The following is a 15574-nucleotide window of genomic DNA, read 5'->3' as shown; positions in this document are numbered from 1 at the left end:
AAAAGTAAAGAGAAATGTTTCTTACTTTAGATTTTCCTGTACAGATACCGTTGATCTTGGTGAGGTTTACACCAACCTGATGAAGACCAACAAAAAAAGGCCACTTTGGACAACTTCAATGGGGAAATGATGAAATTCGTTGATGCTGCGTGTCAGGAAGGAGCAAGGCCGAGGAGAAAGTGTTTTACAATAGAATTTTCAACTATCCTCTTATCAGCTGGAATTAGTTTTTAGTATTCGATCGACTTAGGATAGTTGTCAGAAATGGGATAGTTTCATATAGGATGTGGGTTCTTGGGTTAATATATTAACTATGTGTTAAGAAATTGTTATAAAGTTGTTGGTTAAATTTATACAATGTTTACTTTTTTTAGAAAGTTCGTGTGTATAATGCGTTTTGTTATGAAGTTAATTACGGACTTAGGTGAATAATAAATTTACTACACAAACGTAGAAAAGACGTTTATACTTTAGTTGTGTCAAACAACATACATGTACAACGAACTAGTCATTAATAGAAAACCACCAAAAAATTGACTGTACTTTGTTGTTTTGTATTTTCAAACTATTTTGTCTACTTCTTTATGTAATACTGAATTGTTTTTGACTTCATCATAAAACAACTTTACATATATAAAAAAGTCACTTATTAATAAATTTCTCACTAATATTAATTAACTGTTTATAGGTAGTTTTCAAGCTTTAAAATTAGGAATTTTTAAGATGTTTAAAAAATTAAAAAAAGACTTTAATTAAATCATTTTTTTTAAAAATTGTATTTTTGTTACTAGTTGATATATTATAGTACTTTTTCTGTTTACGTAATGAATTGTAAAAAAATATTATTTTTTTAATCTAAAATTAATTGTATTAAAACTAGTAAGATTGTAAATGTATTAAAAAAATATTTTAGATGTATTACTATTTACAAATAGTTAATTGTTATTGATTTTTAACGTTAAAAATTAATTGAACTATATAAGTACAAAATTAAATGCTTTTAACGCATTTTATATGCTTTTTACAAGTTAAATATTAATTGAAAGTTTATACAATACAAGTGAAATTAACTATAAATTCTAGATTAAAAATAAATTGTGTCTACTAAAGTAATTATAAAAATGAAACAAAATTTAGTTTCAGTTCAATAAAACTATATAAAATAAATAATAGTTTTCTGATAAAAGGCACAAATCAAAAATTTAGACACAACTTGAAAACTATACAATTTGGCAACCATGTACATATAAAAAATATATAAGCGATTAAAAAGATCTGTACATAATAATATATATTTTCAATATTGAAAACATTAAAACGCTAGTTTAATCACAAAACAAAAAAAATACCAGAATTTGCTGAATAATTGAAAACTACTTGATTAATATCACCTAAAACAATGTCTATACATTTTTTTCAACACTACTTTCATTGAAAAAGAAAACTTTAACTTACAAGTACAGTCTTAAAGAAACAGGAACATTTGTAATGATTTTAAAAAGTAAAACTTACAGCGGATTAAGTAAAGAGCAAATAAATGATTGAAATAATATTTAAGTTGAGGACAGTAATTCTGCAAGTCTTGAAAATGCCTGTAAATTTGTTTGTAATTAAAATATATTTAAAAACCTATTTATGTTTGGTTTTTTTATTGCAAGTACAATAATATAAAAACAAATCTTTTAATAAAGTGTCAGGTTAGCCGAGCAGTTTTAGTAAAATATTCAATTCTTTTAAAATATAAGTTAACATTTTTTCTTTTAAAGTTTTTTTATGATAATATAAATTGTATGACTATGTTTTAGAAGAAAAAAACTAAAGTTAAACTTTAATTGTGTACAAAAATTTTAAACTTAAAATAGAATTTTTAATTGTTTTTAACCTATACTAATAATGGTTTTTTAAATAAAAGATATGTATATAATATTAAATATCATAAACTAAAGAATGTAAAGTCAAAGTTATTTTGCACATACCATTTGTTCTGTACTCTTGTAATGCAAAGTTATAAATAAAATTATATAACCATTCTGTTTTATGGCTATTTTTAAAAGCAATTACAAAACTACTTAATTAAATAAGGCTATAAAAATGTCAAAAAACTCACAACTACTAAATGCTCAAAATAAAACATTATGTAAATAAAATCTACTGTAATTAAATAACTCAACTTATACAAATGATAGATTATTTATTTTATCAATATCCTATGAGTTCTTAAAATATTAATAAAAAAATACTATACTCTCAATACTATGTAAATAGTTTAAAAAAGCATAATTTACAAAAAAAAAAAAAACTGTATTCAAAATATTATTATTTATTTATTTGTTATGGTTATTTGTTTCAATTACATTACACAAGTCTATTAAATATAATAAACACAATCAAACTCACAATATCCATATGTTGTTCTGATGCCACGCTGAAACTGGCCCGTATGTAGCTGGAATCACCGCCTTCTATCACATCGAACACTCCTCCCGGCAGTAATATTATTTCCTTCTCAATACACCGCCTAGTGATCAGGTTGAACGTGTCATCAGTGTTTTTCAATTTGATCCAAAAGAACATACCAGCTTCCGGCTCGCTCCACTCTGCTAGTTCTGTTGGGAAAATCATAATTTAATTTATCAACTTAGCACTAAGGTTTTTCCGCACCATCATAAATAAACTGAACGACCTGTAATTTTATCAGCAAAAATATACGCGATATTCTGCTACCTGGTTATGTCCTCATCAGGAAGTTTTAGCAGGTTTTATCAATTCCAGGTTTTTTGCATAAATTTTCAAATTCAAATTTTCCAGGTTTTTTGAAAAAAATTTCCAGGTTTTCTGAATTTTTTAAATGTGTTTAAAAAAATCCGTTTAATACATTTTTTTGTATTTTGTAGATAATTCAAACTACATTATTTTACATGTAAAAATTGTTGGAATGTCAGGTTTTTTACCTAATTCGACAAGCTCCAAGTTTTTCAGCAACTCAGAAGAAAGTAAGTAAGCTTGGTTTGAATGAAAAACATCTTCCTAAAGAGGTAGTGAACTACCTAACGAAGTAGTGAATGTCACGTGGACAGTTTTTGTACAGTTAATTATGAAATTGCTAAGTATATACTTTACAATCGTTGAAAAAACTGTTTTTGATTTTTATTTTAATGTTTTTTATTCAAAACCTTATGTTAAAATTTACTAGTGGTTTTGAGTAATACTTTGATACAGCGAAATAAAAAGTATTGCTTCTTAACGTTTGTCTGTTAATGAATATATTTCATTTTTTGGTTTTCTATTATGTCGGCTGGAACAATAATATAAAATTATATGATAAAAGTATTCACAAAACAAAATATAAAGTTATTGCCTGAGATATATTAGTGTACTGTATACTTTGAGTTGTATACTTTATAACTTTTTATGTATTTGTAGAAGCTTTTAAGAAGTTGTTATTAGTAGTTGAAAAAATATTTTTTTGTTAAAGCTGTACAAAATAGTTTGGTAAATATTTCAAATCAAAATTTCTAGTTTTATGTTTGTTTGTCCGCCACAATCACGTTTTTATAAGTTTTTAAAGAACAAATAATTAATATACGACCTATAAAGTCTATTTTTGGTTTAACAAACATTTGTCAAAATTAATTGCTTTATTTAAACAGTAATTGATAAATTTGATAAAACTAAAACTCTAAAATGAACTTTAGAATTGTTAGCTGCGATTTGTTTTGTAGATTTTTGCATTACTAACTACAAGTTTACTTATAAATTACATTGTGCTATTTTAATAAGTAACTAACAAGTTATATAACTTTATATTGAGTTATGCTTTTAGCTTTATCACTTGCAAGTTTTATAAAGTTTATAAATAAACATTTTTTGTTTTATGCGGGTTAACTACTACAAATGATAGTTTAAAACTTTTAAAACGAACAATATAACTCATTTATTAAGATTATTTTAAAACAACTAAATATTTTGATGTACATTTTAGTTTTTTAGAATTAAATTGATAGTATTAACTTAATTTACATTTCAAATTCAAAATGTGGATGTACTAATAAATATTAAAAAAATATATTTTAAACAACTATATCTTGAAATTAAAATATTTTACTAAAATTCAAAATGCTTGAGTGAATTTTAGTAAGAGTTCGAAATATAAGTTTTTGAAACTAATTATGTTAAAAGAAAAAATATTTATAAACATGCTAGATCTTATGATTTTTCTAATTTCAAAGCAGAAAAAAAAAGTCAGAATACTTACAAATACAAAAGTACCTGATAAGTGTTTTTGCAAATACTTCATCATTAAATCTCGCTGTGATTTGTAAAATTGTTCAACTTTTCCGACATGTTCTGAAAATCCCTCAAGTTTCCATTCCTTGAACAGCTCGGATACAATTATCTGATTAAAAATTATAATTGTTTCGTATAAAAATTTGTTTAGTTAAAAGGTATTTTAAAATGAGCCAATACAAAAAAAGTTCCAAGTGAAATAATTAGTTAAACAAGATTTGCAATATGTGTTTTTCAAAATTGTTCTGAGCCAATAATTTAGTGATGTACGTTTAGAAGAAAATTTAATATTATGCTTTTATGTCCACCAGCTGTAAGTAGTTTTTTAAAACAATACCCATTGTTAATAGATTTTTTTGTAAAACTTAAAGAAGATCTTCAGTTACTTTTACTTAAAATATAACAACTTGTATTTTTAAACAGTTTTGAATCTTCTAAAGTTATCATATAAAAAACACCACCAAATAAATGTTTAAAAGCAACAATAATATCATAATGATTAAATAAGAGACTAAATATAGAGAACACTATTTAGATTCTTTATACAACAACATAGGGTATCATACAATTTAAGTTGTACCTTAACACAACATTCATACTAATATAAGCTTTTTGTGAAGTTTTAAATTAATTTATATATGTATATAACTAATAAATTACTTGAGTAAAAGTACTAGTATGTAATGTTGATGCTTGCTGATGAAGTACTAATTTGTTTATAAAGAAATTGGCTCCACTAATCCATCCAAGTCTCATACCACTTGATAATATCTGTTAAAAAAGATAAAAAACTTAAATAAATACAAATAGAATGCATTAATATTAACTAGTTTTTTTACTATACATAATGACTGCTTTTTATGCATTTAAAACTGCATAATTCAATAAAAACAGGTATCATTTTATAAAACATTTTGGCTAGTTACAAGTTAACAAGCAGTTGTGATAAATCATAGATACTATTTTATTAACCTTTAATTTTATGACAAAATAACTTGTCATTTAAAATTTTACAAGTAAAAATAAGACATTTCTTTTATTACATGTTAGTATTAAGCAAAATTAAAAAATTAATTAACCAAACTAAGTTTAAGCTACAAAAATTTGCTGATCAAAATCAAACTTTTGACAAGGAGTCACTTCTGATAACTCTTCCCTCTGTATCCATTGACTGATATGATGGCGTTTTTGGCTGATAAAATAAAGACAGCATTAAAAAATATGAAATTTTTTTATTAACTTCTAAAAGATTAAATTCATTTAGGTTTGAAAAATGTTGGTAGACGCATCCATTGCTTTCAAATATAAATATATATTACTTGGAAGCACGTGAGCGTTTCAGACATAAAGCAAATTCATATTTTATATGCATTGTTTTTATGAATGGAATATTTTTATACAAATCTTATCTCTAACGTTTTATATAATATTTAATAAATTCTAACAAACATTACTTTACTTATTTTTCTGAACAGAATATAGATAATATGTGCAGTACTTTTTGTAATAATTTTCTATGCTTACCTCATTAAGCTCCATGCACACTATAGCTAACTCACATCAAATAAATAAAGTTTAAACTAATTTAAAACATATATTTTATTATCTGAAAATAAATTAAACTGTCTACATATACCTCAAACTTTTGACCTCAAATTTACATTAGATTTGTTTTAGAAACTTACATTGAACTGTAGAAAATAATAAGGGTCGTCTTCAATTATTACCAAGTCGTTTTCCTTTGCAATCTGAAACAGTTCATTGTATTATAACGTTTTTGTATTGAAATTTAATTTACTTATAATTAAAATTTAATTAATAAACTGAAAAAAAATAAAAAAATCAAGAATTTTAACTAGCTTGTATTAACTTATTCTAAACATTTTTCACTCCAAATATTTACAAAAAAAAAAACAAACTTCCATCACTTGCTGTTTTCTCTCCAAGCTGGTAGAGGCGCCTGTGGGGTTGCTACCGGTGGGAATCGTGTACAAAACTTTCACATTGGGGTTTTCCCCAACTACCTGTTGCAGTTTTTCAGGTACTATTCCCTTGGCATCCGTTGTCACCGGCAACAGCTTGCAACCCATTGGTCTCAGCTGTTTTAAATGAAATTATTGATAAACCGTATTTTTTAAATAAACAAGCCAATACTGAGTATACATATTACAAGTACATATTAGTAATTATTTATTATGTATCTTACTTTTTGAATGTTCTGTTTTGAAATTATGAATTATTTTAGACTTGATGTTAAATATAAACTTTAATTTTCATTTTTTGTTAAAAAAACATAAAATACTTTATAACATTATTGAAAAATTAAAGTAAAAAATTTAGATTAAAATTAACTATTTGATAAGCTTTATGTTTTACAAAACATCAAATTCTATAAATGTTGAAATGTATAAAAAGTTAAAAAATATATTTTAATAAATTCTTTTCAGTAACACTTCCAGATATGGGAACGGGTCTAAATTGCACGAGACACAAAGATGATTTTGCACCAAGGTTCAATTTTGCACGAGAGTAAATAAAAAACAGAAAAAATATAAAAATAAAAAGAACAAAAAGAAAACTAACAGATAATTTGATAAAAAAAAGTTACTGACCGAAGGTAAGGGTCAGGGGTAACAGTGATAGCATAAAATAAAAATAACTAATAAAAATTTTATTAAAAATTAATTAAAAAAAAAAAAAGAAAAGCTACTGACCAAGGGTAAGGGTATTAGTGAAAAAAAAAAAAATCTTACCGATCAAGGGTTAACAGTGATAGTAAAAATTAAAAAAAATCTAAATTAAAAAAAAAAAAAAAATTAACAAAATAGAAAACTTCAACTCCTGCAAAAATGTCTCTGTGCAAAAGTGTCTTTGTGCAATTTTGTACGCTCGTGCAAATTTGACAGCTACCTTCCAGAAATAACTATCAAAAACTCTTTAACTTATTTATTAATATTAAATACAACAGGGTTGCAAAATTTTTATGGAAAATTCTCTCAAGAATTTCAAAATTTCCTCCAGATTTATTAAAGTAAACATTTTCGGTCTACTTTTAGTTTAAAGTTAAGTTTAAGGTAAGAAACTGTTTTATACATACAGTATAAAAACATTGAAAAGATACTGTAAAGCTACTTTAAAGTGTTTTTTTTATAAAAATAATTTGATGATGACAAAAACTTTTTATCTGTATGATAATTTTTTGTGTCAAATCGAACTTTTACTACTGAACATGTGAAATTGTTAAATATTCCAGGTTTATTTTTTAATTTCTGAAACTCCAGATTTTTCAGCCTAAATTGTCAAATTCCAGGGTTTTCTAGTTTTTTTGGCAACCCTGATACAATCAAAACAAATCTAATAATCATTCTAACAGCAGCAATAGTTCCAGAGTAGCAGGGATCATCAACAATAATCTCATCTTCAGGGTTCAGCAGCATCTGAAACACTTTAGACAGTCCATCCTGACTACCAGTGGTGACAATCGAACTGAACTTGCTTGTATTGCATGATGTCTGCATCGATGCTGGGTCGTGGTATTTCTTGTGCACATCAGTGATGAAGTCTAACAATTCTGGCAGCCTAAAAAATCACATTAATTAAACTGATGTTTAGGACACAGTAAAAAAACAGGTATTTATTAAACATTTTGTCTGAAATAGCTTTTTAAACAATTTTATTAATCTAACATCAAACAAGGTAAGAATTATGTAAAAAAAACATAATATTCTTTAGCATATGGTTAACTTAGTTTATGAAGAAAATAAATGATCTTGTTGTGAGTAATATGGTTGATTGTTTTTTTAAACTTAACAGCATGAAAAAAAAGAATAAAATAAACAATTTGTTGTATTAAATATTGACACTGTTAAAGCAAAATTAGAAATGTTTTAAACAACATATAAACTTTTATTTATTATTTTACATAAATTTGACAACATCCTTAACAAGTTAAGCATTTTTAAACTGAATACAAATCATATAAACACGTTTTAAGAAATTGAAATATAATAATAATAATAACCACTATACTATTTGAAACATAAAAATAAACATACCCCTGGCAACCAAAGTACTGTATATAAAATTCATTAAAACTCATTGAGATGTTTTAAAATTTTTTCAAACTTAACAGCTGCATCACTTAACTAAAAACAAAAAATATAAATAAACCCCTGAGAACCTGAGTACTGTATATAAAGTTGATTAAAACTCGTAAACATGTTTTAACTTATTTTTTAACTCAACAGCCAAATCACTCAAGTAAACAAAAATATAAACAAACCCCTGAGAACCTGAGTACTGCAAAGCGCGTTGCATCTTCTTTCCTTCCAACTCAATCTTGTACCCATCGCAGGTGGTCACACTGGCTGTTTTGAATGGAAACAGTGATGAGTTTGGAAGGCCCGCTGCCAGGTTGATGAAATGGGGATTTTCTTGCGCGATTTGGGTGGTGACTCTGGTGTAATATGGAAAAGTTTTTGTTAGTAATAAAAAAGTGTGCAACAACTGTTACTAATAAGTTTTTTTTTAATTAAAAAAACTTTTTATAAATAAATAAGTTAGATCAATGTAGATCAATTTACAATTGTTGAAACCTTATGACTATAATCATAAAATATACATTTTTTAACTTCAAAAAAATTGGTAAACAACCAAAAAAAAATTCATTGCAAATAACTTTAGTGCTGCTTTATCTAAAAAAAATTATATTAAAAGTATGATTAATGGTTATATATTGAGGATTACCACAGAGAATGAAAACATAAAAAAAACTTTTATTAATTGTTCAAATTATTTTCTAATATATTTTAAGCACTTTATATACAATAGCATTTTCAAAACTAAATAAAATATAGGAATTAAAACAATATATTCTACAAGTATTAAAAAAAAACTAAGACAGCTTGAACCGTTTTGGAATTTCAAGTTCTGAATCAGTTAAAAAACACTTTAAATTATACAACTTATTTGATTTTTTTTTCAAAAAACAATTTAAATCAATTTACATATTTATTCTTTCAAAAATTTATTTTGCAAACTAAGTTTCGGTCAAAGACCTCGTCAGTGCTTAAATAAATCTAAAAAAAGATATGTGACAGTCATGGAAAATAGCATTTAAATAATTAAATTTAAAAAAAAACAAATTATTACTGAAAATTTTTACTTAAGAAACTAAACAAATCAAATTTTAATATTAAGACTGAGTTTTAGTAGAAGTTTACATTTAAGCTAAGTTTTAAAATAAATATAACAACAATAATAATAATAATCAAAGCTGTATGTAGCTTTCTTTTTTCTTCTTTGTATTAATCAATTTACTGTACTTTAATTAATAATAGTCTTTCTTGAAAGCATCTATCATATAATTTAATTCTAAAATAGAATACTTTGTGCTTGGTTATTGTTTTTGAAACAAAACATGAGGAAAATAAAGTCAATAATTTAGTTTATTTTTTATGTTTATAAAGAATCTGCATACCTATTTAGTATTTTTTAACAACAAAATAATGTTAATGAAAAGGTGGGTTGCTTTAATATTTAAATAAAATCCGTACTAGAAATGATTTAAGTGTTTTTATTGGAAGTGATTAAAAATTTGCTTTCATTAAATAAAAATTAGTTTTAATTACCTTTCACCTAAAACCAAATATTTTTGAATCAAAAATCCAAGTCTAGTCAATCTAAAAGGTCAAGTTTTTAAGTTTGTTGTTTATTTCTAGTGCAACTTTGAAAAGACTTTGACAAGGTTGCTAATTTTTACAGAAGCAACTTGTTCTGAGTCAAATTAGTTAAGTAATACAAATTGCCTGGAAAATTAAGAAGAGACATATAAACTATTACTTCTTCTAGAGCTAGTCATTATCTATTTTAGTCTCAAAACAAATAAACATTAATGTATAACTTCAATAAAGATAATGAAAATAAAAAAACTTTTTAAAACTTAAGTGCATTTAAAAGACATTTTTTAATTTGAGTGTAATAAAAACAAAATGTTAATAAAAAAGTAATATAAGTTTAAAACAATTAAAGATTTTGTAGTAAATATGGCTACCTGGAATATTTTAATGAAAAATTCAAATTTATGTACTAGAACAAGCTTTTTTAATTTAGTTTACAAGCAAAAAAAACTTTAACAATCTTTTAGAAATTTCACATGTTTTAACTTTTTTAAGCATTGCAATTATTTAGTTTAGTGTAACCCTGACTACGTTGGTAATTTTCAAATAGTTGTTCTTTTCCTTTTTAAACACTTAGTTTCAACAGAAAAAGCAAAAAATATAATTCTATAGTTTTTATAATTTCAATTTACCTTATTGGTGAAGGAACTCTTCTCATGGTAACTCTGGATATAAATCTGTAAAAAGAAATTGTAGAAGTTTTTTTTACAAAATTTAATAACTAAATAATAAAATAATATTAAAGTACTTGGAAAAGTTATAAAATTATCTAAGTATAATGTTTTTATACAAAAAAAATATTAAAACTTTTGATGGTACTTACTGCATTAAATATTCAGTAAGTTCAATACAGAATTTCCTAAACTTAACAAATTAGTTGCTTACATTTCAGGTTAAAAAATAAATGTTACTAAATGAAAATTTAGCTAAAATGTAACTAAATATTTATTATTAATTTAAGTGCCAGCAAAATAAATACTTTTAATTTAATTTAAACTACTTATATTAAGTACTTGAAAACCTAAACTTACAAAGAAGTGTCAATAAAAATAAGATTTAATATACTTTAAACTATAAACAAACTTATTTTGAACATTAAACTCAATTCTAGTAAAAACAAAAGAAGTATTTACTTTTAAGGTTTACTCAATTATAGTAGAAAACATAAAAAGTATTTACTTTTAAGGTTTCATTAATATTTTTTTTTTAATAAAAAAATAACAAAAATACAACAAAAAATTTTGCACAGCTTTAATTATAATGTATGCATACTAAAATATAATGATCAAAATCTTTCACAAACCAAAGTTAGTTGTAATAAGCTAAACTATTTACTATAAAAGAGTTGAAACGTTACCAAAACATCATTCTCACAAACTGAAACTTACTGATTAAATTTTAAGAAGTTTTTTTTTACTATTTCAAAATATACTTTTTTTACTTTAAACTCTGTCTAAATAAACTGTAAAACATTATTGGAAAAAAATCTACTAGCTTAAAATTGGCCTCTCTTTTGGCCATTTACAATTTTTTAGTAACTCATTCAGTAGAAAATTTGGTTAAAGGAGGAAACAATGACCCTAATAAGTTTTGTCTTCAATAAACCTTTTTTTGACATTAATATTGAAAACAGTAAATGTGTTTTTAAACATTTATAAACGTTTATAGTTGTGGTGGGAAGAGTGAGTCTAATGTTTTTCTACCAAAAAAAAAACATATTGAGAGCAGGATTTGATTAAATTATTCAAATGAAACCATTATTCTTCACTTTTCAGCTCTTATGTAGAGCTATTAATGATATTTTTACAAATGTAGTTAGAAAAATTATATTAGCTTAATGGTATTACTTCTTAATTCTTAAAAAACATTAAATTCATCGGCTTTGAAAAGTATTTAGTTTAACATTGCAAAATCAAATGGCCAACACTTATAAAAAATAAAGTAGAAAACAGTATTTAATTACGAATTTTAATTCATAGCTTACCTTTCAAAGTTCATTTTCTTTATTTGAACAATAAATTGAAACGATTCTTTGTATATAATTCTATATTTTTGTACTGCAAATTTCAGTTATTTGTTTCTATGTTAAAACAAATTGTTTTTGTGGTTTTTGTTGTAGTAGAAGCATTCTTACATGTACTGCAATTGACAAAATACTGGTTTAGGTTAGGGGAATTTCAACGAGCTTTAACTTAGCTTGACAGCGTTTTTTAGGAATTTCATTACTAAAAATTCATCAAGTTAATTCAAATGATCAGATTGAAAAGAATTTTTAATAAAGGAAAGAAACACTAAATAAAATTGTATAGACTCATCCAAAAATTATTCTAGGATTTTTCTTAAGTCTTTATTAACGAATTTGTATTCAATTAAAAACTAAATATTATATAGTTGCTATAATTCGAGTATATATAGATATTTAAGCGTGAAGTCTTGATAAATTTAGTCAATAAAGGGTATTTTAAAACAGCTATTCTTACAAAAAACTTGATTATAAAGTTTTCGCTTAGAACATTAATTTTTCTAATAGTAAAAAGCAATTCCCGAACGAGTAAATATATTTCGTTCTATTGAGTATCTAACATGTTCACACTTTGTGCCGTTTTGCATTTTGTGCCGTACTTTTTCTTAAGATTTATCTTTTAGAGACTATCTTAAATACTAGTTTATTTTGTAAAAAATTAAGTGATTTTACTGCTGCATCATATGCGCAGTAAACCATATTCCAATAAAAACATACTGACAAAATCGAATCTTTCACATCCGTAGTTCAACGACAATACTTTTATGCGGAGTATAATTATTGTTGTAAACCATTTGATCTTAGATATACTCACTTTAAAGTCTTACAGCAGTGGTCATCGTCTGCGGCTATTTTTGCATAAAACATGTCAAAACTGTTAGCCATACATGGGGTATGCCTTTTTACGTATGGAAATGGGGCAGCTGTCTGAATTGCACGAGCGTACAAAGTATTCGAGTGCATTGATAAAAGTGATACAAAATAAAGTGCATGAGGATAACATTTACACAAAGATAAAACTGCACAAGCAGACTTTTTGCCCGAATTAATTTATTTTTTCACGTCACTATTGCCACCACGAACCCTTACTTCGGTCAGTAAGTTATTTTATTCATATATATTAGTTTTAACTTAATTTTTTACTATCACTGTTATCCCCTAACCCTCGGTCAGGTTCTTTCAACTTATTTTCTCTCGCGCAAAATTTGGCCCTGGTGCAGATTAGTCCCGCCCCAAGCATATAAAATGTGGATTTTAGTACTTAAAACTACATCAAAACTGGTTTTATAGTCTTTCTGTTTGATAGATTAATACTTAATTTACTATTATTTGAAATACTGTTATTAAAAAAATTGTTAATTTCTTTTGTAGACTTGTCGTTAATAGCGAGTTTTAAACACTTAAATAAACGATATGTTTAAAGACTTGAACAAAACTGGCAACTGTTTCCAAATTAATTAGAGTAATTTAAAAACTTACTGATTTCAAAGAATCTTATTTGTAATATAAACAGCAGGATATTTGAACCAATATTGGCTGTTATTTCATGAGTACCTACTAACGTTACTTTTATAGTAACATTTTTTATTTTCAAGATAAGGAAACGATCTAATAGTTAAAATTTCTAATATATATAGTTTGGTTGATACACAAATTGGATCTACATTAAAACTGAGTAGCCTCAAAGATTTGTTATGTTTAATTTATTGACTTAAAATTTAGGTCTTAGGACCGAATATTTTGAGCATATTCTAGTCGTACAATAAACTATATATACAGCCGCTACGGATATGCATCGGATAGTGAAACTTTATGAAGCTATAAGGCAGGACTTTTTGGTAGGACTAATAGGCGCTCATATAATTTTCATAATTTAAATATTGAAATATGCTATAACTGGGATCTAAACATCAAAGGGATGCGACAGTCTGAATAATTATTTTAAAATTATATGTTCTTCAAAGTTTAGGACACAATCGTTTGTTAAATAGTTTTAAGGTTGGGGTGTACAAATGCCAAGAAATGTAATTATGAATACGTCCCTCAACAATTTTAGCTTAAATTTATCGTTTGATTTTAATTCAAAATTTATAATTACACATATTGAAATGGTTGTTAAAAAAAAAGGTTATCTCATTGAACCTTAAAAGATTTTTTGGTACAATTATTTTTCAATTAAAAGGCATTTTAAGACTTTTGAAATCAAAGACAAATTTCTTGAAGCTTATATGGGACAGTTGTTAAAGCTAGTACTGATAAGTTACAAACAATTTGAAGATTGTAAAGACAAAACACGATTTAAAAAACTCATAAATAAACGACAGAAAATGAAAGATATTTACAGCAAGAAACATTTTATACTATTAGAAAAATTTATTGTGTAATAGATGTTTGATTTTAATCTAAGTTCAAGGTGTTTTTTTCGGTTAATAAATATTAATCAAATTTTCTACAGTAAAATTTAAAGCTACTCTTTCATTTTTTAAAACCACCAACAAGTAAAAAAAAAATGATTTTAGAATTTTTTTTTTAGATATCTAATGTAAAGGTATAATTTTTTGTTATACAAAGCTGTGAGTAGTAATGATGCTAAACATATATAATAAATATAACTAAATATATTTTTTATTGTATTACTGAAATAACTGAAAGTTTAATCGTCTTTAAAGCAAATATCAAATTCTTTCAAATAATATAACAAAATTGTTTGTAATTTTTAGTTAAGTCTAATAATAGTATAGATAACTTTAATGATTCTACTTATCAATAATAACTTAACATTAACTTTACATATTTATACATGCATATTTTAAAAGGAAAATAGTTTCTTAAAATACAGATTTAGTATGTATAAAACATTTGAGACAAGAACTTAAAACTTAATAGTTCATGAACTATAGACTACAAATTAGTTTTTAAAAAAAGAGAATTACCAAGCAGAAATTAATAAAACACTTTACAATTACTAATCGTTAAACTAACAAACTGAAAGTATATAAGTTCTTACGAATATCAACATAAATTAATTTCTCAATAAGTTTTCAGGTAAATTTATAAATTGTTGTAATTACAATAACAGGATCACGTTTAAGAATTATAATTAAACCATTGGCTAAAAAGTGTAGTAGAAAAAATTAAAATGCTAAAAACAAGTCAACTTAATTCACTGAACTATGTTATGTAAAGTGGGGATATTTTAAGATAATTTATGTTCTTGCTTAATTAAGAATATAAGTATAAGTTACAATAATTTCTACAAACTAAAATGAAGTGTTATACACTTAAAACCTGATGCAAAAGTAAATTCTAAACGCTGTATAGCACTTCATAACTGAGTCAATGCTAATAAATTGATTACTTTACAAATGTAATTTATACAACATTGCCTTTTATATATTTAACAAATAAACGCATAAACATAGTCATTTAGTCAAACAACTATTTAAGGATACTAGATTATTAGGGTATTACGTTGTACTTGTGTTCAATAGCTATGTATAAATAAATTTAAATTTTTGTTTCTTGCTGTAAATATCGAACTTAAAAAAACAATAAAAACAACGAATTCAATTAATTAAACACACTG

General features: G+C 24.8%; 1 protein-coding gene across 1 annotated transcript; it reads right to left on the bottom strand.

The window, feature by feature from the left end:
* Positions 1 to 1092: 1092 nt before the first annotated feature.
* On the bottom strand, positions 1093 to 12078 carry LOC145843877 (kynurenine/alpha-aminoadipate aminotransferase, mitochondrial-like). Its single transcript, XM_082951135.1, has 11 exons — positions 11950 to 12078; positions 10598 to 10642; positions 8570 to 8743; positions 7659 to 7866; positions 6207 to 6386; positions 5973 to 6035; positions 5411 to 5479; positions 4948 to 5058; positions 4270 to 4396; positions 2398 to 2606; positions 1093 to 1592 (listed from the first exon to the last, which is right to left on the bottom strand). The coding sequence occupies exons 1-11, from the start codon at positions 11961 to 11963 to the stop codon at positions 1554 to 1556; spliced, it is 1239 nt and encodes a 412-aa protein (XP_082807261.1). The 5' UTR covers positions 11964 to 12078; the 3' UTR covers positions 1093 to 1553.
* Between the last annotated feature and the right edge of the window lie 3496 nt (positions 12079 to 15574).

The sequence above is a fragment of the Thalia democratica genome, chromosome 9, assembly GCF_965202585.1.
Source record: "Thalia democratica chromosome 9, ktThaDemo2.hap1.1, whole genome shotgun sequence".
NCBI lineage: Eukaryota > Metazoa > Chordata > Thaliacea > Salpida > Salpidae > Thalia > Thalia democratica.
Note: the sequence above shows the minus strand (reverse complement) of the source record. Positions and strands in the feature narration are given on the sequence as shown.

Bases quoted from the DNA above. Each gene is read 5' to 3' on its own strand.
- LOC145843877 (XM_082951135.1), bottom strand. The intron at 4,397-4,947 runs GTAATTTATTAG...ATTTTTAATCAG, and splicing joins ATACTAGTACTTTTACTCAA to ATAATTGTATCCGAGCTGTT. The intron at 2,607-4,269 runs GTACTTTTGTAT...TTTTCCCAACAG, and splicing joins TTTGCAAAAACACTTATCAG to AACTAGCAGAGTGGAGCGAG.